The following is a 24,188-nucleotide window of genomic DNA, read 5'->3' as shown; positions in this document are numbered from 1 at the left end:
CAGCAAATCGTAGCAGAAACTTTCCATAGACTGTGTTGAGACTTTTAATGGAAACTTATTTTGGCAAACGTCTGAAAGAACTTAGTAATTTTATTTATGAGATCCAAGAGCTAAAACACAAACTGCTTCTATCGGAGTTTCTCTCATAAAAGGAAAGCTGGTGACAGCAGAGACATCCTGTAGCTGTATAACATATTCAGATCACAAGCTCGATTTTCCCATGGGTTTGCTCAGCTCCTGTACCAGAACTTTTGGGGAACTTGTAAGCTAAATGTAATGCATCTACCAGCAGCTGTTTTCTGTCTCCTCTAAGCCCATCTTTCATTTTTTTTTTTCTACCACTATTACTTTTAAGGCTGCATTGTGCTCTGCTTAGTAATGAGGATACTGCTCAGAGGTACTGTAGACCAAAGCAAGTGAAGTAAGTCATTTTGGAGTGAGACAAGCTCTTGAAATGCTTTCATGAAACACTGATATCAACACAGTAATTTGGCATTTGGGGCAAAATTTGGGCTCTCGTTCCTTCAGAACGTTCCTTCATGGAGGCATAGTAGATTTTGGAAACTTTACTTCTCAGTGGCAGAACTTCCATCCTTGTTTGAGCAGTACTGATCCATCTTAAGAGAGAATTTTCATTAGACAGTGCTGATGGAAATCTCTCACTTGCAGTGCTCTATAATTTGCATGCCAAACTCCTATTCCTGCTTTGGAAAATCTCTTTAAATTCTTTGCATTGAGGTTTTGTAATGCAGACCTTTACTTCTAGTATTAGGAAGAAGATTGTTCTGCTTTATTTTTCCAAGACTGGCCATGCAACCAATGTAGTCTCCAATTCAACACTTCGAAATTTATTTCCTAGCCCATGGAAGAAATAACTTGATTTGTTCAAGATGAGTATTTGTTCCCAGGCTTTGGGGGGTAAAGATGAAAGCAACACAAAGCTGCTAACACAAAGAGCTGCTCTGTTCTCTGGAGCTGGTAGCACTTCATCACTTGCAGCGAGGTTGTTTGCTGGGCTCACAAGAGCTGCTGCAGCTCCTGCATGAACTGATAGATAGTGATGGAAGACCGGCAAATGCATCAAAGGCAGACAAACAGACCTACAGCTTTAAAAATTTGGTAAGTGTCATTTTTCCCAGATAAGGTGGCTCTGGTTTTAGTAAGGCTTATCAAAAGGTACTTGACAATGCAGGGAGCAGCTTCTCAATGGAGCAGGAGGGTTGGCTGTGTGACGTGCCCGTTTGCTCGGAAGGCAACTGTTCTGCACGGTCGGAAACTTTCTGTGTTGCAGTGGCCATAGCCAGATCCTTCTGAAGTTAATGTCATTTTGTGGAAAACTTAAGTGTGATTTTTTTTCATTTATTTTTAATGAACTGAGGTTCATAAATGCCTGCCTCACATAACTTTTTTCCCTGATAGTTTAGTACTCCGTAAAAGTCCTTGGAAGATTCAAGCATGTAAATTCTTGGAGTAGTGGATCTCAGATCTTTACACTGCTTACCTCTAATATCTTCTGAGGGTGCTACTCTAACAATTCTTCCTTTCTTTGAATTTCCACCTAAGATATGGGCTAGAGAAAAATGTGGCACCTCCACATGATGCACAAGACATATGTTAGAATGTAATTTTAATTTTCTTGCTGTTAAAGAAACTTCTCCCCACAAGAAATTGAAGGCAAGGAAGTACCAGGAGACACAAACTGCGGTGGGTTTCTTAGGCAGTTGTTGTTGTATTTTGGAAGGTGTAAGGCATCCTAGCAGCATTGGAGTGATAAACATGTACATGCTTTATGCTCTTGGCTGTATGCACTCATGCAACACTGCCGAGATGCCACACAGCAGTAATGCTGGTGCTGGAGTGTTCTGGGGTGGAGCAGGAACTGGATATTCCTGGCTCTGTTTCCCTTCATTCTCTTCTAGGAAACAAACAAGCAAACAAACAACAACAAAAAAAGCCAAACCAGGGACCCATGTACAGCAATGAGTCTCCAACATGTTGTAATATAACAAAAGACAAAAGTTGATTATTTCTAGTCATAGTGGGAAAAAAAAACCATAAAAAAAAAGCCCCAAACCCAGTGGATTACACAAACCTCTCCATCCGTCAAAACACTTGAGTGCAATCTTTTGCAGAAGAAACATTGCAGGAACAGAGGAGCAGATGGGAACAGGAGTGAATGAGATCAGTTTTACAGTCAGGCTTCTCAGGCTTTCATGTCTCTACATGCATTTCACTGCACTAGTAAAAAGCTTCTGGGGTTTTTTTCCCCCTTCAAGACATCTTTGGCAAAGATAAGCACAGTCCAAATGGCTGCTACCGATAACATTTTCACATTCTGTGCTGCAGCTTAGGTTGTAGCTGATATACCAGCTTTTTGTGTACAAGGGGACGTTTATTCCCCTCTTGACTAAACTGATGGAGCAGTTTCTTTCAGGCAACTTTTTCTGCAGGGTGTGGAATGTGTTAAAGCAGGTTTGTGGCATTTATGTAAGGGTGGAATTTTTTTAATCCTTATCTGCATGTCATCTGGATTTTCATATTTGCATGTAGGGGGGTTTTTGTGTTTGAGAAAGCTGAGCATTGTTTTGCCTGTCTTGTTGCTTAGAACAGCTCCATGAGGAAGATAAAATCGGTACCATCCCTCAAACTTTGGGGACAGAGGAGTTGCAAAATCAAATTTAGCAGCTGCAGTCATCTTCATAATGATTTTGAACTGCTCACAACTAAAGAGCCATAAATTCTGAGTGTATATGAAACAATAAAGTGACCTAAAAAGACACACATTTTAATATAAGGTGCAGCCTTTTGATAAATCTGGTCTTTTGTTCTTTCCCGAAGAAAGAAAATAATTTCATTTACCCATTTTTTAATATGTTTCTTTTATTACTGTTTTCAATGACAAGTGATAAATAAGGGGTCCTCAGAAGTCTGCCACAAGTAACAGTTGCTTTTTACAGGCTTGTGTTCAACACATTGCGTATGTGGTTCTCAAATACTTTATGCAGAAACAGAAATGTTTCTTTTCAAGTGCTGGGGAAAAATAAGAAGGAGGAAGTGTTTTGACAAGTCAGAGATACATAAAGCTTGTGCCTGGGGCCTATTCTATAAACAATTACAAAAGAAAAGAAAGATAAACCCCACCATCTCATTCTCTGTGACCTGTGCAAATGGACATGATGATGACAGAAGTCTGAGAGCATTAGCAGAGCTTTATCGAGTATAATGTTGTATTTCTAGAGTTCAGATTGCAGAATTTCTGCAATGGAGCCATGGAGCATTTGCTTTGCTGAAAAGGTGAAAGAACATGAGGAAGACTGCCTTCCTTCCAGCTCAGGTTGCCTGACAGACATTAACCATGCAAATCATGAGATGGAGAGGGAACTTTTTCGGAGTTTGAACAGCATATAATGTACTGTAATCATGCGTTTCAAGTACCTTTTAAAAGGTTCAAACTTGTTTACATTTCTTCATAAAACTGAACTCTGGCATTAAATGTGGCTGAGATTCCCTATTGCTAAATAAGACAAACTCTAAAAGCAGTCCACTTGCTATAACATGCAACATTTATAGTAATGATGACTAAATTCAATGTTTTTTCTTCCCAGACTTTTGAAGAAAAATTGGTCTTCATCTTCAAAACTTACCCAGGTGTCGTTAAATAATTTTGTGGCTTTCTAGCTGTGCTTTCAAAATGTTGTTGCAGTTCTCCTCCTTCCAGAATAAAGGGTGGTAGAAAGTCTATTTACCTCATTTATTAAATTTCACACAGTTAAATTAAGTGTAATAAGAGCTTGATTCAGATCCCATTCATTTCAACAGCAGTCTTTTCACTGAGTTTTAGTCAAGGCTTAAATAAAGATCAGAAGGTGATCCAGAACTCATTTACATCTACTATGTTCTTCTGCTATTACTTTAAACTAAAATATTACTGGAAGCCTTTCAAACCCAGCAGCATGTATTAACTTGCTTTCTTGTCAACATGCACAAATATCTAAATTTAGGCTGGAAGCATAACGTGTTAGCATTTATTCCCATGAACACCTAGTAGCCGAAGACAAACTTTTAAAGCTTTTTATCAGCTTTTATTTGTTCTTTGTAGTTAGCTGACGGGAGGTTTGCTACTTAGAAACTTAACAGTACCTTTATTGTTTGAAGCAGTAAATATTCTTTATCTTAGTCCTGTCTGCAGTTTTTATCTTGTTTTAGTCTTGTTTGAGAAAGCGATCTTGTTCTTAAGGGACAAGATGTCTCCTAGGGAATTTTGGGGCATAGCTCTTTCTTCCTGTAGCTTTCCAAGTTGAATCCATAGGAGGCTGGAACCAGCTTCAGAGGAAGTGTTGGGTAGCGATGCAGCTGTACAGGCCCAGAGGCTTGATGCAGCATTCCCTGTGGTTGCTGGCAGTGCTTACCATGTCTTCAGTGAACAGAACCACGCACAGAAGTAGATGAGGTTATCGTGGAGGTGGGCACAGGCAGTTCAAGGCAACCAATGAAACATGTGTGGTTACTGTTGTGTTTCCAGCAGTTCTCCACATATGTTGCAGTCTCTAGAGAGGTCAGTCTGCTTATCTGGGAGAGATACATATATATGTGTATGTTTAATCCTATATTTATTGGTGAAAAAATAAGGATGTGTTACATTCGTAATAGCAAGCTCTTAGTCTTCTACTTGGAATCAGCTGTAAGTGGTTTCTCTTGCCCTTTTTGAGCCAGTGTGTGAGTGCTCACATAGAATTTACACCTCAGGGGATTCAGAAATACGTGAATGAACACCACATCTTACTGCAACATAAGACTTGATTTAATATAAATAAAGAAAAACATATGACTTTTTTCATTGGAAGGCACAAATTAAAATATGCAATTACAATGTTTTAAGAAATCCCACATGCTAAAATGTTCACAGTGTAGTTTAATGCCTTTAACACTCATTTCTCAACACATTTTTAAACAATTTTAAACAATTCAGTGCTGATGTAACTAGCAACTGGTCCCACATTTTCATGGGCACACATCTTCAGTTTCTTTTTATTCTGCTGTAAAATCCTGCTGCTCTGTAGATGTTGCCAGAACAAACAACAATGAAGAACATATTCTTTTTTAGACCCCGGAACACAGTACTTATTTATGCATTACTATCCACTTGTTTTCCCAGATATCCAGTTGTAGGTCTTGAGATGCCACAGCCCTTTCACACATATCTCACCAGATTCAAGGCTCGGTGAGCTATGCCCATTGTTGGAGGTCTCTTGGCCCCTTGCTGCTGTGCTCTGTGCAGATCTTTACACCACTTTCAGCAACACAGAAATTCCCTGTGGATGCCAGAACCATTGTATTTCTATGGGCCATTTCCCAGGGCTTGAACCTCATATGCATGGGGCTGCATGACAGTCCTTCTCACTCTCCAGAGGTCTGCCCAGCACAGCAATATTACTTTGTCTGTAGTGTGTGAAGCTGGAGGGCAGGAGGGCTGCAGCCATGGACTGTTAGCCAGGGCCTGTGCTACCTGGTAGACTCATCCTTGCGGGAAACAAACCATTGGAGCGCACAGAGCCTGCTGGGGCTGACACTAGGGTCTGTTGCCCCTTGTGTGGTCTTGTTTGGGGTACACAAGTACAGTACCTGACAAACTTACTTTGGTCAGTATGTGGGTTTTACGGAGCGTGAAGATCGCCGTTCTAAAACACAGGCATGAGCAATGCTTTCTCTTGTAGGACCCAGAATAAGTTGGATAGCAAAACTTCCATCCAGCATTATCAGTATACCACCAAATCTGCCTTTCCCCCGTTCTCTAATTTCCTCCACAGTGATTCCCAAAGCCTTGTTCCTCTCCATAGCACTTAGTGGTGTTTCCCTGTGCTGTACACCACTTGGATACCTAAGTTGTGGTTGACATTTTGATTTGAAGAGCCACGTTTTGCTCCTTAGAGCATCCATCTTCAGTTGCTTTTTGTACACAGGGAACTGTGTGCCTAAAAATGGCAAGCTATGGCATGAACTCGTTGTTTTGCCCATCCTGCTCCTGACAGATTTGTAGGGCCAAGCTCATCACCCCTGCGCTGTTGGGTTCACATGGAGAAACTTCTGAGGGGTGACCTCAAAGTCCATGTTGACTTTAAATAGCAGCATCACTATAGCCTGAGTTTCTGTAAAGGTGGTTAAAAGGGCGGGGAAGGTGCCTGTGTGGTTTTCTGCACAAAATTTATTAAGCGTTGTGCGTAACACTTATAAACTAGTCATTATCATTTGTGTATAAATGTGTGCATATGTTCCCATAGGGGTTGAAAGATATGAAGTTCCCTTATTCTTGTTTTTTCCTCACTAATAAACAGTAGGAATAGCTTGTTCATTAAGTTCACTAGTAATTGCACTTGTAATGGATCTGGCCTTTAATTGAGCAACAGCTCAAAAGAGAAAGCCCCATGCAAGCTCTTTAGTTACCTGCTATAAAGTTACCTTTATAGCAGCCTCTCCAAAGGATGCCAGTGGGAAGAACAACTCAGCAGCAGCACCCCAACTGCTGGTGAGGACATCTTAGGGAGGTTGACTTTCTAGCCACCATTCTCAATAAATAGCCTACAAAACTCAAGGCAAATCATAGTGCACTAGCCGTTGGCCATATGTCAGGGACATGAACTGAAATGTAGCTTGGAGAAAGGCTGAAGCCTGACTGGAGCATCCTGGTACCACTGGGAGTGGGAGCTGCAGCAGGTGGCAACTGCTTTGCAGGGGCAGTGGCATCTGCCCTCTAGTGCAGAGGCCACCACTCAGTCACAACCAGAGATTAATGCCAGCTTCTGCCTCCCTTCACTCGACATTTTCCCACTGATGTACCCAGTGGCTGCTCTTTTCTGTTGCATCAAGCAATGCACTGGTCACATCGTACTATTCCCAAGTCCTTTTCTGGGCAGTTGTGTAGCACTAAGTCTGATGAGAAACTTGTTTGAACATGTCTTAGGATGGCTCTTTGTGGTCTCTTTGTAAACACGTGTTTCTTCTTCCCAACACCCCCCTGTGAAGCTATTGTCTCCCATACAAGGTGTCCTGAGGTGTCCCATTGGTCCCCTGTTAACCCCTTCCTATTGGCTGTTGACCCTTTACCTGATGGTTTCTTTTGTGTGACCCTGAACTCGTGATTGGTCCCCTTTGACCCTCCTAAAAGCTTTATAAACCCCTTCCCAACAATAAACACTCTCTTGCCTCCTCCCCACGCCCGGTGTGCTGTCTCTGTGCCTGCCATGGAGCCACGTGGGTGCTGGGGGGAGGGGGGAGCACCTCTCCCCTCCAGGCTCGGGGCCTGAAAAACCCTGTCACTGGAGTCCCCTTTCCCCGTCCTTTCAAGACGTCGGAATGGTTCTTCAGATGGAGAAGGAACCACAACTGGGCTCCCCCACGTCGAGGGTGGGGAAAGGGATCCAGACAGTTGCATCCCAGCACCCCATTTTCTATCTAGTATGTGTTCTGCAGTCTTTTATGTAAGACCTTGCCTTTGGCTATAGTTCAAATAATGTTGTTCAGAGGGCTTATTTTCCTAAATTATACAAACCAGCCTGTGCAGGTCATCTGTCCCTCTTTGTCATTTAGAACTGCAGCAATGTTTGTGTCATCTGCAGGCATCCTTAGCAGTGATTTGACGTCTTCTTACCGATCACTGACAAAGCCATGTGAAGAAAAGTGGTCTAAATCTGGGTTATCTTTCAGTACTCCACTAGAAATGCCCCATCTCAAAATTCCCATCTATTATTTACCTTTAGAAATCAACCTTTTCCCAAACTGTAGAAAATTGCAAGGTGACTATTCCCGTTTCCTTGAAATTCTGCTGATATTTGCAGAAAATCCCACGGTTCCATCCTTGGGCATTCAGAGGGGAAAGCTTAAACTCCGGGCTAGCCCTCTCTGTCCTTGTACTTGCTGCAAACTTACACCAGATTCAGTGAGAGAAGAACTTAATCCCCCATCCAGTTCACATTGAAGCCAGTGGAAAGACTGATTTCAGCACATCCTTGTCTGGCCTTAATCTGAAGGATTAATGAAGATACACACTGAATTAAATAATGGCAACAGAGAAGAAAAATAGAAATATTACTAAAAAAAAAAGCAGCCTGGGAAATTAATAAGGCTGAATCCCTTGTTGTCAGAAATACTGTGACTTTGGCAAGGTCTTCACTCAGGAGCAAGGTGGTTTGTGTAGGATTCTTTATTCTTTCAGGCAGAGGCACTCACCAGGAATCAGACCATCCAACTGTCATGCTGCCTCTATCCCTTCAATTCAGGATATGACTTTTGACACTGAAGGGCAGGTCTCCAATCCTAACTGGAGCAAGGCAAACCTAAAATTACATTTAGCTGGAAAAGTTGTTTTTGTCAAGTAAATGGAAATAAAAAACCATCTGGGAAAGCTTTTCTTTAAGGCATATTCTTTTTCTCAACTATGGTGTTAGTTTTGGTCACTTATGCAGTTACAGTTTCCATTTAAGTATTTTTAAGAGCTCTGCCATTGTTTTGGTCCCAGTGTGTCTAAAAGTTGGAATTAATCTCAGCAACTGCATTACTCTAAACCACACTGTTTGAGCAGGGACTTCCTACAGCCACATGAGGTTGTTTTTCACAATGTTTTAAATAAAAGTATTTGAATATTTGCAAAAATCATTATCTTCTGCAGAAGAATTTCCAGTGCCCAAATGCTGCTGTCATTAAGCTGAAAGTGGACTTTTTAGGCATTGTATGGGTTTGCAACTACTGTTCTCAAGGGAAAACATCTGCCTGCATCTGAGCACTGTTTGTGCTCACCTGTTTCCTAGCTTTCCTTTTCATAACTTCTCACAGCACATTGCAGCAGATTTGGGTTTTTTTTTGTGTCATGTGAACTTTCCTCCCATTATGTTAAACACACTCAACCCAGCAACACTGGGTTTCCAGTTTCTCCATCCCTTCTCTCTCTTGTGTTGAGGAAATTGTGAATATAAGAAATGTTTATATTTAAACTGTTGATCACATATAACATAATGTCTCTTTTTTTATTTCAGCCTGATATTTCATACCCTGTTTTCTTTAGGGAAACCATTGCATGTTTTTTTTTTCTCTTTCAATCAGGAAACAGGTTAGTCACGATGGCAAATATCCTGTCTGTTCTAGTACTTTCTTGTAACCTTAAATGCTATTATTTTGATCATTTGACTGTACTAGCTGCCCTTCACTGGTTTCTGCAGTAGGTTATGTGGATCTGTTTGATAGCTGTAAGGGTATGCTTTGAAGCTGGTAAAAAAAAACAACTTGATATACAGGACCTCCCCTTTTAACTGATGTGCATATTTATGCTTGAATGACACAAGCATCTTCATTTAATTTCTGAGACCCTGCTAGATGAAGGTCAGTGGCAGCTGTCATAAGGGACAAACAGTTTTTCTCCCAGGGAAGAGTGTGGAGGTGCAGGGCATGACCAGGATCCCCTGTGTGTTGTGTAGGGCTTACCCAGGGGCTAACCGACTGGGTTGGGATGGTGTGATTGCCCATGCAGACCCAAATTGAGCAATATTTCTTACAAAAATATTCCAGTTCTCTTGAAAGTTGTTTTTTTCCCCCCCTGTACTGTGGTAAAGGTGAATTGGCTGTGGGCAGCATTGATTTTACTATACTGAGTAGCATTATCTCCCCAGGCCTTCAGTGGCAGCTTTGGACCAAATGCTCAGGATTGTACCGCTCTTCCATGAAATACCTAAAAATATCAAAAGTGAAATTACTGCTAACAAGTAGAAAGAGAGAAATATTTATATATGTGCTGGCAGATTAAATAAATATCTCTTATCTCCAAGTTTTGTGTTGTTGTCAGTAGTGACTAGAAAACATGCAGAAGAAGCATATAAATTTGTCATTTCAGGGCATATATAGTTCTATATGAAGCATGGAAATGGACTTGAATATCTCTGAAATTGCCTTTATGAGTTATTATTTTGATGTCTGTCAGAGCTGCAGGGAGACTAACACAGGCTAAACATGGATAGAAACAGCTGATGATTTAGGGATTGGTGATAATTTGGTTTCAAAGTATTCTTCAGGGTTTTTCTCAAGTCTGGGGCAAATATGCCTGACAGGATTGGGACTTAAGTAATCAGAGATTTTCTGGGGAAAAGATGAAAACAGATTTTATTTGTATCAGGGCAATTGCTGCAGGGACTGCTTTGTTTAATCTGAGCTTGTATGGATTTGGGAGAATATAGTCATTTAGCATTACAGCTGGATGGATACCTTCTATCTCCCTACCATCACTTGGGGAAAATGCCAATTTAGGAAATGCTTTGGTTTCACTTCACTACTTTGGGCTTCACAAGAAAAATATGGCCAAGAAGCAAGAGAGTGCAGAGGGTAAACCTGTTTGCATCACCTAGAAGTACTTGTTTAAGTCCAAGTCTATGGCAGAGAAGGGGACTAGCAAGCGTGGCTGTGGACACACAAAGGATTTTAGTATCCAGGACAGCCAACCCTGCAGTCTTCATAACTGCAAAAGTTCAGCAAGTTTGCATCTATTGGTATAGTGTGCCTCTTCTTCAGGCCTTTAGTTGCTGCTGCCTTATGCAGCATTTGGGAATTTGAGTAATATCTGGTGGTTTTTTGGGTTTTTTTTAGGCTGTCTGTTGAGGTAATGCTGTAACTGATGCAAGATCAGCATCACTTTAGCATTTAGGAATTGCAGCATGTTTGCTAAAATCAGTATGACGTAGAATTTAAATGCTTCGTGGTGGTAATGCCGTGCTGCAGCCCTGCAGATTTCTGGGTTGCCTCCATGTTGCAGGAGTGGTGGCTGAGGCTCTGTGGATCCAGTAGATCACGCGAGCTGGGGCAGGAGAACCCCATGCTCCCAGCATGCAGCCCTGCTCTCAGCACTGTTTCAGACAGCAGCCTCTTGGGATGGCCTCTCTGTGTCAAAACTTTCCAGATTGGCTGTATTTTTATTATATTAGCGTTACAGATAAAAGCAAAACTTTCATCTTTTAGGGTTCAGCCTGAAGTTAAGTTCTCAGCTTTTCCACTGGTCAGGGAAATTGTCACCCTGATTTTTTTACTCTTCTTTTTAGTTGCAATGTGCTTCAGCCATGTGTAAGTGCCCACATAGAAAATGTATTATGTGGTACATACTTCTATAGCCCCCAGCACGATCACACAAGTACCCTTGCGCACCATTGACTCCTAAACCTGGATAGTGCTGGCTTTGCTACACATTGAAACGAAAGTGTGTAATGACTGTATGTGGCATCATAATCTGTTCTTTAGAGGGCAAATAGGTCGAGCTCAATAGTGGTTAAGTCATAATAAATTCCATCCACTTGAGCATGCACGTCCCACTTAAAACTCTATGGAGCGAGGCAAGCACCTCATTGTATGTGCTTTAGCCTCTGGCCAGAGTGGCATTCACACTGTAATATTATATCCAGATAATTATAGCATGTATCTTTTCAGAACAGAGTTTCCATAGGCAAAGAAATTGCAGGAATTATATTATTTGTTAGATGCAAGCAGGCCATTTTCTTTTCTTTCCAAGTGTTCCAGTTGGAAAATTATTCTGCACCTTTGCCTGAGTTCAGTAATACTGCTGCAGGGGGGTTAGCTTGTTTTGTTTGATTAGGGTTTTATTTGCTCAGCTATACAGCTTATGACCCAGATTCTCATTTGGTAAATAGTGGAGTGATGAAATTCACTTTGTGGATGTACTTAGATCTCTTTGTAGCAAACACGGAATTGACCTTGTATCTCCTTGAGCAAACAAAAAATTTTTGCCTGAGGGGGAAAGCTCCTCTATGGTGGTCTGACTGATGCTAGCCCCATACTGTTGAGTTCTTTAAAGAAGCAACTCATTTTCTTCTGCTCTCCAAATCTTAACTAACACCTCATCTACATCTACTGTTCATTATATAGAAGATGTGATGAGCCTGATGGAGAGGATCAGTGGTTTTGCATATGGCTTAAGAAACCTTTGGCATAGAGCCATGAAAGTGCTCTCTACTTACAGTACAGAGGAAAAAAGTAAATCCTGGAGGACCAACCTGAAGCCTCTTTGAAGCTTGTTATGTCTGGGTTTCCCTCTGCAGCTTCACAAGCAGGCGAGCTCCTTCTCTTCACTATTTGCTTCTGCCTCCTTGCCATCCTTGGAGCTGTTTTGAATGTGTGGGGCACAACACTGAACCAAATCAAAGAGCTTTTCTGAGCTAAAAATACCCTCTGTCCAATTATTTATTTATTGTCCTGCATTATTTGTAGCTTGGATCAACTCTTTCGCATGGTTCACTGAGTGGTCCCATGGGAGAGGGAGGAGAAGTACAAGAGTAACCATGCCCTCTGCCTGCTGCATCAGCCTTGACCTAATAAGCAATGAAAAAGTCTGTGTTTCTCAAGATGTCTGACCCAGGTTCAGAGCTCCAACACTTGTCTGATCCCAAGAGAAGCACATTCAAATGAGTGCAGTTTGTCTTAGGGGTTTTTTTCAGTGAGCTGGACTGTTTTGTTGTACAACCAGACTGGTGCCAAGCCACGTAAGGTCAGTCAGGGGCATGGATGGACAGGAGATGCCACCAGAGAAGGCTCCTCCTTCCATCTCTCCTTCAGCTCAGACATAGCATAAACACTGCAGCTTTTGCATCAGGCCTTGTCTTGGGTATCAGGGCAGATCTTTGCTGTTAGCATCAGAGGTGCAGCAAGAGCGCCAGGTCATTTGTGGACCCTGAAGACCTTAGCAGGCTGAGTTACAGAGTTACGTCTTTATTTCTGTGAGAAGTCTACACTGCACCTGCTCTTGCATTGTGTTTGAGTGCTTTCAAAAATCACACTATTTTAAAGATCAGATATGAGATGCCTAATCTGAGCATCCAAGTTGAGGTTTTTAACTGTCCAAGGATCTCTTATTACTAGGGTTTTTCCTTGGTTGTAGGATAACATTGTTTAAAATTCAAGACAACCTCTGAGACAACTCTTTTACTTTTCCAGTCAATTCAAAGCCTCTTCACCTCTGTCCCCAACAACACCTTTTTCCAGAGTAGACTAGAGTATGACAGTACTTCTAACTTTCTGCCTTCAAAATGTGACCACTCCACAGAAAAAAAACCAAAACAAAAAACCCCCCAAAAAAACCTTTCTGTGACTCTAGCTCATAATTTGTGGTCCTTGTACTTGAAGCAGAAGGCAAATACAGATTTTAAGCATGAACACATTGGAATAGTTAAGTTTGGACAGAAAATCCCACTTAGGATGTCTAAAGCAAATGTAAAGAAATTCGAAAATTCAAAGCAAATGTCTTTTTCCACACTTGAGACTTGTGAAGTAAAAAGCAGCTTAGATGGTGTACTCACAGCCCCTGTTATACTGTCCCCATTTACTAGCAGTTTGATCTGAAACACTATAATGTTTGTCTGGATTTATAATGAGAAATAACTGAAGAATGTGAGCGAATAGCCTTGCTTTAAACATTGTCCAAGAGTATTTAATCTGTTATCACTGTAACTCCTTAATGCTGACTGTTCTGAGAAGTAGCACATGTTCAATGAATGGTTTTGATGATTCATAAGTGTGCTTTTATCACTGCTTATTGAGTTACTTTTCCTACTGTGGTGGTTTGAGACCTACTAATAAAACATCAGCTGTTCGGTAAATCTTCCAACAGGTGTCGTCCTGTGTTACTAGCACCGATACTTATTTTCAGCTTTGTCAAGAGTCTTTGTTATTTGCTTTGCAGCACCCCACACAATGGTGTTCCAGCTTGTGATTGGTGCTTCTAGGAATTGTGAATTATGATACAAAAGTATCTTTGCATGTATTATTTTCTCCAAGTTAAAAGAATGCAATTCTTTCAGTGTGCTATGGAAAGCTGTGCGGTCAGGCTTGGGTTGCGTTGTAACTGATGAGATAAAAGCCTCCTTTTGCTCCCACTGAACAGCAAAGCTGGGCTGAAGCTTTCCACCTGGAAGGGGTTGTGAAGTTTTTTATCACGTTGCCTTGTGTATTGATCTGCTTTCTTCTGTATTAGCGTAACTCAGAGATGTTTTCATTTTAGCTATGTAGGGATAGCCCAGGGAAAAACTGTTTGAGTACAAAGTTTTTGGGGGTTATGTGTCGTGTTTTTTCTTCAGCGCAATTTGCATTTTGGTCTTCCATTGCAATCAAATATAGTGGTGATAACTTCTATCAATTCTAGATTTAATAAAGCAGAGTAATATAATTTCAGGTGGGGAATTATTTTTCCATCACACTCTTATAAATGTTTGGAATCTCAGTGGTGCTCTGTGTGACACCTCTTCCTTCCCCACCAGCAAAGTAGACAAAGGTGTATTTGTGTGCTAAAGCAGAATATGCCAGGAAATCTCCTGAATCTTATCATACTCCCAAATGTCAGACTGGCAAGAGATGTGTATGCCCTGGAGGTTCAATTTGCTCTTAAAATCTGGATTTGTAGCTTGAGGGATCCTGCAGGAAGCCCCCACTTCCTTCCACTGACCTTACAGGGAGATCCAACTCCCCCTGAAGTAATGGAAATGGGTCCTCAGGGAAATCGCCTTTGGGGATTTCTAGCAACATACCACTTTCAGTAATGATTGATGTATTAATTGTACTGTATCAATGATGATTGTGCTGTATCAATGTACTCTCCTCAGGAACTGTGTTATGTTTGTGATACAGAAAACTTAGTGCTACTTATGTACAAAAGTCTTGTTTTGGAGTTTTTTATGTAACAGAAAGTGACAGAGGGTTATTCCAGCTCTAAATTCTGGTACATCTCTGTACCCAGGTAGTGCCTGGGAAACACTGCATACTTCCTACACTATTGCCATCAGAGACATGACATGTAACGTTCTTGTTTCTTATGAAACTGATGCTTAACTTACTGTGGTATTTGGGGCAGATAAGTGGGCAACAAGTCTTTGTATTCTTCCTTTCCTTCATGGAGCTTTTTTCTTTTCTCCACAGTTTGTCAAGGGACAAATAACAAGCTGACTCAACTGGGACATGTGGAAGACCATTTCACCAGCCTGCAGAGGATGTACAATAATTGTGAGGTGGTGCTCAGCAACCTGGAGATTACATACGTAGAGCACAATCGTGACCTCTCTTTCCTGAAGGTTAGTGTTCATCTGTGGTCTTCTCTGCTAAAGGAATCTTACTCCATTTTTTAAGGAAAATGCAAAGGATCAGCTACTGATAAAATTCTGTGGTGATCCAAAAAACATAACTAGCTAATGTCAGAGCAATTGCAGCTCACAGTCTAGGCATACCTGTAGGCTGCAGGATATGCTCAACTCTACTATACAAATCAGGCACTTTGAGAAATAGCTTTTCAAGCACTTGCCAGCCTGTAATGGGTGCCATGCAGATGGGTTTCTTCTTATTTATAATTGCAATTGCATCCTTACCCATTGTCTTACTTCTCAGAGAGCAAAAGACTTTGTGGTGCTGTTGGGCAAAGCAAAGCACAAAGTGAGTGGCAACCCACAGATGGCAGATTTTGAAGTGTGGAGGCCTTTCCCGTGCTCTTCAAACAGTGACCCCTTCCCCTGCCATGGTGGTGAGTCCCTCTGTAGCCTGCAGTGCTCACACCCTAAGCAGGCAGGCAATTCCTATGCAATAACTTCCCACGCGGATTCTTCAAGCAATCTTCAAGATAATCCTCTGCAGTTGACACACAGGCTACTCCCATCTCAACATTTGTTTTGTGCACAAGCGCCTGAGTAACTATGGCAAGCTGAGGAAGAGGAGGAAAGGACAGGGGATGGATGCTAAAATGCAGCCGCAGCATAGGGAGGAGCACTGTCTGACATGGGTACCTCCAGGTTCTCCACCAGCAAGTAAAAAGCAAGATCAGACAATAACTGGTTCAGACACATGGGTTATAAATATGATGGTATTGCCATTCTTCTCTCCAAAGCACAACCTGACTATGGAGCTCACTGTTCCCAGGAACGTAACAGGTGTCTTGAAAATTCACTGGTAGTCTTCATAGAACAGGAAAATATCCTAAGTGGTAGCCTGAGGGTTTTTCATTTATGGCGATTTTTGTAGGAGATAGAAATGCACACATTTCACAGTGCAAGGCAGGAATTGACCTACATGCAGGAACAGTACCTCACTTGTATTTTTGTTCTGTAAATATATGTTACTTAAGAATGAGAAGCTTACCTGATCTTTCCCTCTGATGAGCAGTGGAGGATCCGCAAGGAAAGGGGCGCGGAAAAGAGAATGTAAAAGCCTGAATCAGATGGCATCTCTGTGCTGCCAATGCTTGGAGGCTAGGCAGTTATTTAAGGGAAGCATCACACTTAGTTGCCATATCATACATGCTTGCCCTGTTTGCCTGCATCTCCTAGTTAGCCCCACTTACCCTTGCTTGGGGACAGAGCAGGGGTAAGCTGGATCTTTTCAATGATACCGTGGTAAGTGCTCGAAGGGTAAGTTTATACCTGCTTAACTGGCAAAGTTTTCCACATAGTCCGTTTTTGTTCTCAGATTTATTTATTTTAATGAGATAAAATGATTTATCATTCCTGAGAATTGAAAGATGGTGGATTGGAGGGGTGGGAGGTAGAAAGCGATTATTGAAGAGTACTATGGATTAAGTACCTTTTTTCTTCTGTTGTTCTCTCAGTCAATACAGGAGGTTGCTGGCTACGTCCTCATTGCACTTAACATGGTGGATGTCATTCCCCTAGAAAACCTCCAGATCATCCGAGGCAATGTGCTGTATGACAACTCTTATGCCCTGGCAGTTTTATCCAATTACCACATGAATAAAACCCAGGGACTCCGGCAGCTGCCAATGAAACGGCTATCAGGTGAGATGAGGGCAAGAGGTAGAGGCATCTCTAAAGCAGACTTCAACTGTTAGCTTATTGGTATCCAGATCCAATTGGATTGCCTCTCAAAGTCACATGCCATCAAATCCTGCTTTAAAAACAAGGATCTGAGTGTCGTTTCCTGATTGCTTTCCCGCTAGCCAGTCTTCTTCAAAAGGTGAAGAAAGTTCATAATTTCTCATTGCAGAAAGGTACAGAAAATCCAAAACATCAACAAGATGGTGAGATTCATTTCTGTCCCCCAAACTGCCAAAGAAGTATCTATTTGTTATTTTGCATCATTTGATTCCAGTGCATACATGTCAGTATTTTCTGTTAAATCCGATGGGAAGTGGTGATGTGTGTGTTAGGGTCTCACGCGGTCTCTGGCTATGCACACCAGCAGTGCCATCTCTGCTGAGTGCCATGGCCCCTAGAGGTGACACCAGGCAGAAAGCCACACGTAGTGGCATCTTTATGGCGTCCAAGAGCAGCTGAGTCTCCAGAACCCATCAGTCTGAGCCTGGTGTTGGTTACACTGTTAGGAGTGCTGATGCCGTGCAAATTGTCCTTTTCTGTTAGCATTGTGTGACTGAGGTGGAGAAATACGTGCTTTATTTCTATTTCTTTAGATCAGAGACAGAAGTCTTATGGATTTGCTTCACTTACAAATTTTTTTTCTTTCTGTAACAGAAATTCTCAATGGAGGTGTTAAAATCAGCAACAACCCCAAACTGTGCAACATGGACACTGTTCTCTGGAATGACATCATTGACACGAGCAAGAAGCCTCTCACAGTGCTTGAATTTGCAAGCAACTTATCTTCTTGTGAGTATTAACTTACCAAAAATGCTATGTGCTCACCCCCTCCACTTCAGACAGTATAATGAACATATCATCTTTCATGCAGTATGTTTGTGGTCCAACAATTTTTACACGAGGGCCACCAAGCCCTGTTCCAAGGGAATTGCTTTCATTTCTGCACCACTGGCATAAGATAGAATTTTTCATGTTGGTTCAGTCGTTAACTCATAGCTCAGCAAAGTTCTTGGGGGTGATTCTCTTGGTTTAAGCAGTACTCTACATATGTATTAATCAAACACAGCTAAGAAAAACATGCACTCATTTGCTCTCCAGCAATCTTCTGTTTACAATGTAAGGCTTGGGTCTAGAAAGCCCATATGAGTACCTTCATGGAGTTGCTTGAAGCCTTTTTAGAGTTAAGGCCCAAGTTGTGTGCTGTAAAACTTAAGTGTTTTGGGCTGCACAGACTGCCCTTGCAAAAGTAATGATAAACAGGCAGATAAATCTGGCACTTCAGATCAGCAGGGAGATGAGGGGATATTTAGAAGTTTGTATAGCGTATGCTTAGAGTAGGCTTAAGCTAATCCTTCAGCCTTATGAGTCCCTTGTAAAATCCCCAGTCATTTCAAAGAAAGGAGAGTTTATTTTCATTTCTGAGCATTTAATTTCTGGCACTATAAATTGACAGGAAAGCATATTTTCTTTATCTTCTTCCAGTTGCATAATTGCCTGAGCTAATAGCCAACTTCTGCATTGACTTATTTTTGTGCAGAGCCCAAGCGTAATCACGGAGTTGCAAACTATACATGTCAGCACAGGAATTTGGCTCTGAACACCCCAGAAATGTTAATCTTTAACTTTTCAACTTAAAAAAGAAAAGGATTTCTTTGGTCCTACACCAAATCAGTCAACCCTTGTACAAGTATTGGCATTTGTTCAGCTATTTGATGGATGATGGAGGGAGGGAGAATCACATGATGTTAGCAGGAAGAAACACTTTAGTAGGAAATGCCTTTTAACTGTAGTGAATTCCCTATTAATCTGCTTAGACAGCCATTTATGGCTTTAATGACGACCCCATAGTCTAAAATAAGTTGTTTCTCTGGGACTCTGCTTGTCATTAAGAGAAAGAAAGAAAAGAGTAAGGAGGGAGGGATGGGAAAGAACCAGCACTGAACCATTGAGGTCAGGCAGGGTGTCCATCCACTCTATCACCTCTCCATCAATTGTCCATCTGCAGTGTAGTCCTACACCGAGGAGTATTTTTGGCAGAGAATGGGAGGAGAGCACAAAGCAGACAAGTCAAATTACTTTGTGGTCAGAGTAGCTGGCGGTTGCCTGTGAATCCAGTTGGATTTGTTTACTTTTTAGAACTGCGTTGTTCAGAAACACTGATTTACATGTGGCCTGTAGTGAGCAGCTGGCACATGCCCGGCTGCAAGCCAGTGGTGACTTGCCATTGCATGCAAACCCCACCAGCAGGAGGACCAGCTGGGCAGTAGCTGAGATTCCTGTTCCTGGGAAAAGTATACCTCTTTCGTAAGCTAGACTGGCTGGGTATTATGCTCACTTGTTCAAAGGTGTAGAGGTGGAGAACTGCACGTAGGAAAGCAGAGATGAACAAAGGATAAGGATTTAAGTTCTCAGGTTTTTTGAACATTGTTATATAGGTGCTTCCTACACTGGTTTATTGAGCAGGAAATCTCAAGTCATTGTTTTCTGTGGTTCATAGTATGTTGTTGTTTTCTGTGTTTACAGAATATTATACTCTGTCTCATGTTTTAGGTCCCAAATGCCATCTGAACTGTACAGAAGACCACTGCTGGGGCCCTGGTGAACAGAACTGCCAGAAATGTAAGATTAGTTAAGAAATTGCTTGTGTGCTCTGACATACTAAATTTCTATCTACTGAAAAATTAACCTGTCAAGTGCAAATTAGTAACATGTGTATCACACTTGTTCTTCTCTGCATCCTGCTATGCTGGGGCTTCTTGAAGCGCACCATGGGTGGACATGGTCTGCAAAAAAGTAGTCACAGGGAAGAAGCCATGCCTGCTCCCTACAAGTAGCTCCCTTTGTGGATGGGAAACCTCAAGGTGGTTTGCCTTGGGTTTGGATTTCCCTGCAGATGTGCTGTTCTTCCAGAAGTAAAATTCTGCAGGTGTCTCCTGCATTGAAAACTTGTGTGTTGCCCACAGCTTTCTCCCATCTGCACTTGTGAGCATTTATTCGCTCGGTTATTTTACCATGTATCAGAGAACACAGTAACTGTGTGGTGAATTGTTTGCCTTCCTGCTGTTTCCTGCAGAGTCATTCCGCAGGCCAATTAATGATACTTGGGATTATTTTCTACTCTTAGAAGGATTATTTTATACTCTTAGAAGTAACAATGTAACCCAATTTTTGCTGGCTTTAATTTCTCTTTTTGGAATCCCCGTAGGTTTTTTTTTGTAAACACAAAAGATGTTACCTTCATGTGGATATAATCACACTACATACTGTACTTGGAGGACCTTTGAAAGGCTCTCTGAAAATGTGTAGCCATTTTTAGATATATAAATGGAAATGTTTGGCTGCCTATGTTTAACTGTAAAATTGTGCAGGTAGGATGCTTGCCTGATATGAAGAGAGCAACAGAAACATCCGTTTAGATGTGCTTCAGAGTCTACAAGGATTTATTTTTCCTAAAGTAAAGGTTGAGGAGGAAGATCATCTCAGTTTGTTTCACTACTTCATTATTTCTTTTTTCTCTAAAAAGTGGGGAAATACACTGTTTCGAATTCTTTTTTTTGTGAAAAGTTCGGTGAAAAAACCACTGATCTAGACATAATGCAAGTGGAAGCAATATCCTATATTCAGTTTTCCATTGCAAATAATCACCTAACCCTAAGTTTCTTCTTTGCAAATACCAAGCCAAATCTATATAACTTGGAGCTTGAGCAAATCTTTTCTGTCTTCATTTAGTATAAGCTTTAGCTTCTTTCAGTTAGCTCTGCAGTTTGGCTCTCAAGGTGGACAGTGACTGCACACACAAAGGCCTTCCCGGGGTTTTCCCTGCAGCTGGGGCTGCACAGCTGTCTCAGGGCCTTGCAAAACCTCAGGTCTCAGCCCTGCAAGCTTTCAGCATTTACAAACTCTCACTGGATTCAGGAGGTTGATGAGTGCATAAAATGAAACCTTTTGCAGGCTCTTGCTCACCTCTCCAGGCATTTGAGAATGTGGCCAACTGAAAATATATCCCACATTTCCATATGTGGGAAAGTTTTTTCTCCTGAAAATGAACATGGGATATTCTGTATGAAGTAAAAACATTTGCTGTGATATATGTTTCCAGCAGGAAGCTCTAGTCAATAGCTATCAAAGTGACGAGGTGCTTTATTCCCCTGCTAATGCTTATGAAAAAAATTATATCAAAACACTGTTCATATAGAACCATGTGCCTCTTATTCATTGTAGTTGAATGAAGGAGTTGCTATCCAAGAAGCTAATGCCTGTTGTGGAAATAATCTGTTTCCTTGAAAGTATATCATATTGCTTACAGGCCTACAAGAGTAATGAAATAATGCAGTTTGGATACAAAAGTGTGTAATGGAAAAAGATAGAATGTATGATTTTTAAAAGTCACTGTTATATACCCTGTAGCAGACTACTTATTGCAATAATTTTCTGTTAATTAACAACATTCTATTTCAGACTTATAGGAATTCATGGTGGTATTGTAACTCATTTGTGCCAACTGCAAAGCTGATAACAGTTAGCGTAGAGCACAGCTGAAATGCTCGGGGTGCTGTAATGAAGCACAGTAGCCATCAGGTTTCTCTGGTGTCTAATGCCAGGCTCTGTGAGCCAGTACTTTTTTTCTAGAGAACAAGCAATCCCATTTCTGGTTTGTGGTTGTTTTGGGTTTTTTTTTAATTGTTCTGATTATCCTTCTCGCTGCTTTGCTATTCAAATGGAGACACTTTCCCAATTCTCAACAAAATATTGCAGGCAGTTTTTGCTTCCCTGCAAAAAGCTGAACCAGAGCCAGTTCTTCCTCTGGGTGGTTGCAGTGGTGCAAACCCTATGGGAATTGTGTAATGAAGATAAAATTTGGCCGAGGAATTGAAGCCTAAAGAAAAATAATTCAATGTGCATATGAAATCTGTTTGTTGAGTAAGTCTCCCCTCTCTGCAAATTTCAGAATATTTTTAGTGCATTGAAGGGATCCTGACACCACACCAACAATGTATGGTTTCCCATTTTAGTATGAAGCCCTGGCAGTTCTGTCACATTGTTTTTCCCAGAGCTAGCAAAAATAATAGCAATTTTTTTCAGCGAAATGGAGGCAGATCCTGCTCTGTTGCCCAGATGTAAGATACAATGACTCCACAGAATTTTTCTTGATCTAGGCATTGATGTGACAGGGACCTAGTTGCTCTTTCTAAGCAGGACATATTTCCTGGCTGGGGTCAGCGTTCTTAGCACCTCGCAGCAGCCAAGATAATTACAAGCTGGATGCAATTCCTGCTCACTACCACCCACACCAGCTCTCACCCCTCCCAAACATTAGCCTTATGTGAGGACAGAATGTGCATCCTATGAGGAAAACCTAGCACAGATCCTGCACCAGACCATTTCTTCATATTTCTTGGTCTCAGTGCAGCAAATATAGCTGATGTTTCTTATTTTTTCTTGTATCTTCCAGTAACAAAAGTCATCTGTGCCCAGCAGTGCTCTGGCCGCTGCAGGGGAAAGGTGCCCAGTGACTGCTGCCACAACCAGTGTGCTGCGGGATGCACGGGGCCTCGGGAGAGTGACTGCCTGGTAATGATGCTGCACCACCACCATAATTGCTTAAATCCCTGATATGATGAGGCAGGCATTCAGCTGCATGTCCCCTAGCCTTCTTCAACCCCAGAAGACTTCTGAGAGATGCTGTCCTGGAGGGTGCTCCAGGGTTTCCCTTCGTGGGTGGTTGGTGGGAGGGAAGATGACATGAACTTCACAGCACCCTTAGCTGGTCTTTACTGACTCTGTCAGTGAACCTTACTAGTGCATTCTAAACCATTTTAGTGCCTTTGAGTGCCCAGTGAGTTCGAAGTTGTTGCAGAGCATCTGTTTGCTGTAGGGTGAGTTCCCCACATGGGCAGGTCCCCAGGTCCAAAGTAGTCCCCGTGCTACAGCAGTTTTTCAGGCCACCATAAGTTTGCCTTGTGCTCCTTAGCACTAGTCAGTAATAATCTTGATTTACTAAAGCAAGAACTTATAAGGGGAATAAGATATGATGGATCTTCATCTTTCTGCATTTCATTGAAATTCAGACATGAAATCAGGGTTTCCCTTTCTGGGTTTCACTTGCCACAAAAGCTCTGTGTTTGGGGAACCCTGGGGCAGTGGAGGGAGAAAAAGCAAACAGAGCTTCTTTAGGAAAAAAAAAAAATCGCTTGGCTTTTCTACAAGAGTTTCAGGGGGTCGGTGTATGCTGTGGTTTTAACTCTTCCCCATATTTGCACTACACTTCATTCTGAATTAAGGGACATCTGAGTAATTGCCATAGAAGCCATCCAGTCTGGATGTTGTCATTATGTTTAGTCCTGGTCCTCTTCTAAGTTGCATGGCTATGATGCCCTTACTGGCTCACAAGGAAGACAGTTATTCTCTCTCATTTGGAAAGCCAGGGGAGAAGAAAGGGGAGAGTGATTATTAATTTAACGCAGATTTAAATTGGAAGAACCAACTTGCCCTTCAAAAATGCTTGCTATATTGTTCATTACCTGCAGCCAAATATAATGGCTTTGGTTTAATATTTAGCCAGAAAATTTAGTAATCGGCAGGAAAGGACTTGATTTGATTTAGGTTATTAAAAAGTGGCCAAGAAAAGTACCATTTGTCTTGATCCACTTGTTGCCTGTAGGGAAAATTTTTCTGTCCAAGGCATGCAAATTTACTCCCGTTCCCACGTGAATCCTAGCAGCTCTGCACCAGAGTGCCAAGGTTTCTTATTCGGAAGAAGAAAAGTTCATGGTTTCTTTTTTAAAAAAAATATTAAACTCAATTGCCCAACCTGAAGGAACCTTTCACCTTCAAAGCCTGAGGGACCGTCCCTGTAACTGCCTGGGGCTTCCATTGGAGTTCCATTGGAGCTAAGCAGGAAACAGACGGTCAGTGTGTTTTAAAGACCTAATGTAAAACCATTGTCACTTTTTAAGGAGAAGGTGGTTTAATGGGTGCTGTTGTTCAATGACAGGCATGCCGCAAGTTTCGGGATGATGCTACGTGCAAGGATACATGTCCCCCATTAGTCCTGTATAACCCCACCACTTACCAGATGGATGTCAACCCTGATGGAAAATACAGCTTCGGAGCCACTTGTGTGAAGGAATGTCCACGTAAGTTCATTTCAGATTGCAGCCGCATAGGAGGTGGGGGTTGGAGAGAGGTGGGAAGGGACCTATGTCATCCCTCTGTGTTGTGGCCAAGTGAAAGAGCACTTGTTCTCTTCAGTTCCTGTGGGAACTGGGAAGAGTTGACAAAGTGAGCCTATTCAAACTGCATCCATCACCTTCCCTGATTTTTAATCATTACATTCTGACT

At 41.7% G+C, this 24,188-nt stretch overlaps 1 protein-coding gene across 2 annotated transcripts in view; it reads left to right on the top strand.

The window, feature by feature from the left end:
• Positions 1–24,188, top strand: part of EGFR (epidermal growth factor receptor) — a 161,530-nt gene that overhangs the window by 97,521 nt on the left and 39,821 nt on the right. For both annotated transcript variants that reach the window (XM_064668707.1, XM_064668701.1), the window contains exons 2-7: positions 14,950–15,101; positions 16,622–16,808; positions 17,502–17,636; positions 19,398–19,466; positions 22,300–22,418; positions 23,842–23,983. In XM_064668707.1, the coding sequence (XP_064524777.1) occupies positions 14,950–15,101; positions 16,622–16,808; positions 17,502–17,636; positions 19,398–19,466; positions 22,300–22,418; positions 23,842–23,983 (804 nt within the window). The remainder of the gene's footprint in view (positions 1–14,949; positions 15,102–16,621; positions 16,809–17,501; positions 17,637–19,397; positions 19,467–22,299; positions 22,419–23,841; positions 23,984–24,188) is intronic.

Source organism: Pseudopipra pipra, chromosome 1 (genome assembly GCF_036250125.1).
Source record: "Pseudopipra pipra isolate bDixPip1 chromosome 1, bDixPip1.hap1, whole genome shotgun sequence".
NCBI classification, from domain to species: Eukaryota; Metazoa; Chordata; class Aves; order Passeriformes; family Pipridae; genus Pseudopipra; species Pseudopipra pipra.
Note: the sequence above shows the minus strand (reverse complement) of the source record. Positions and strands in the feature narration are given on the sequence as shown.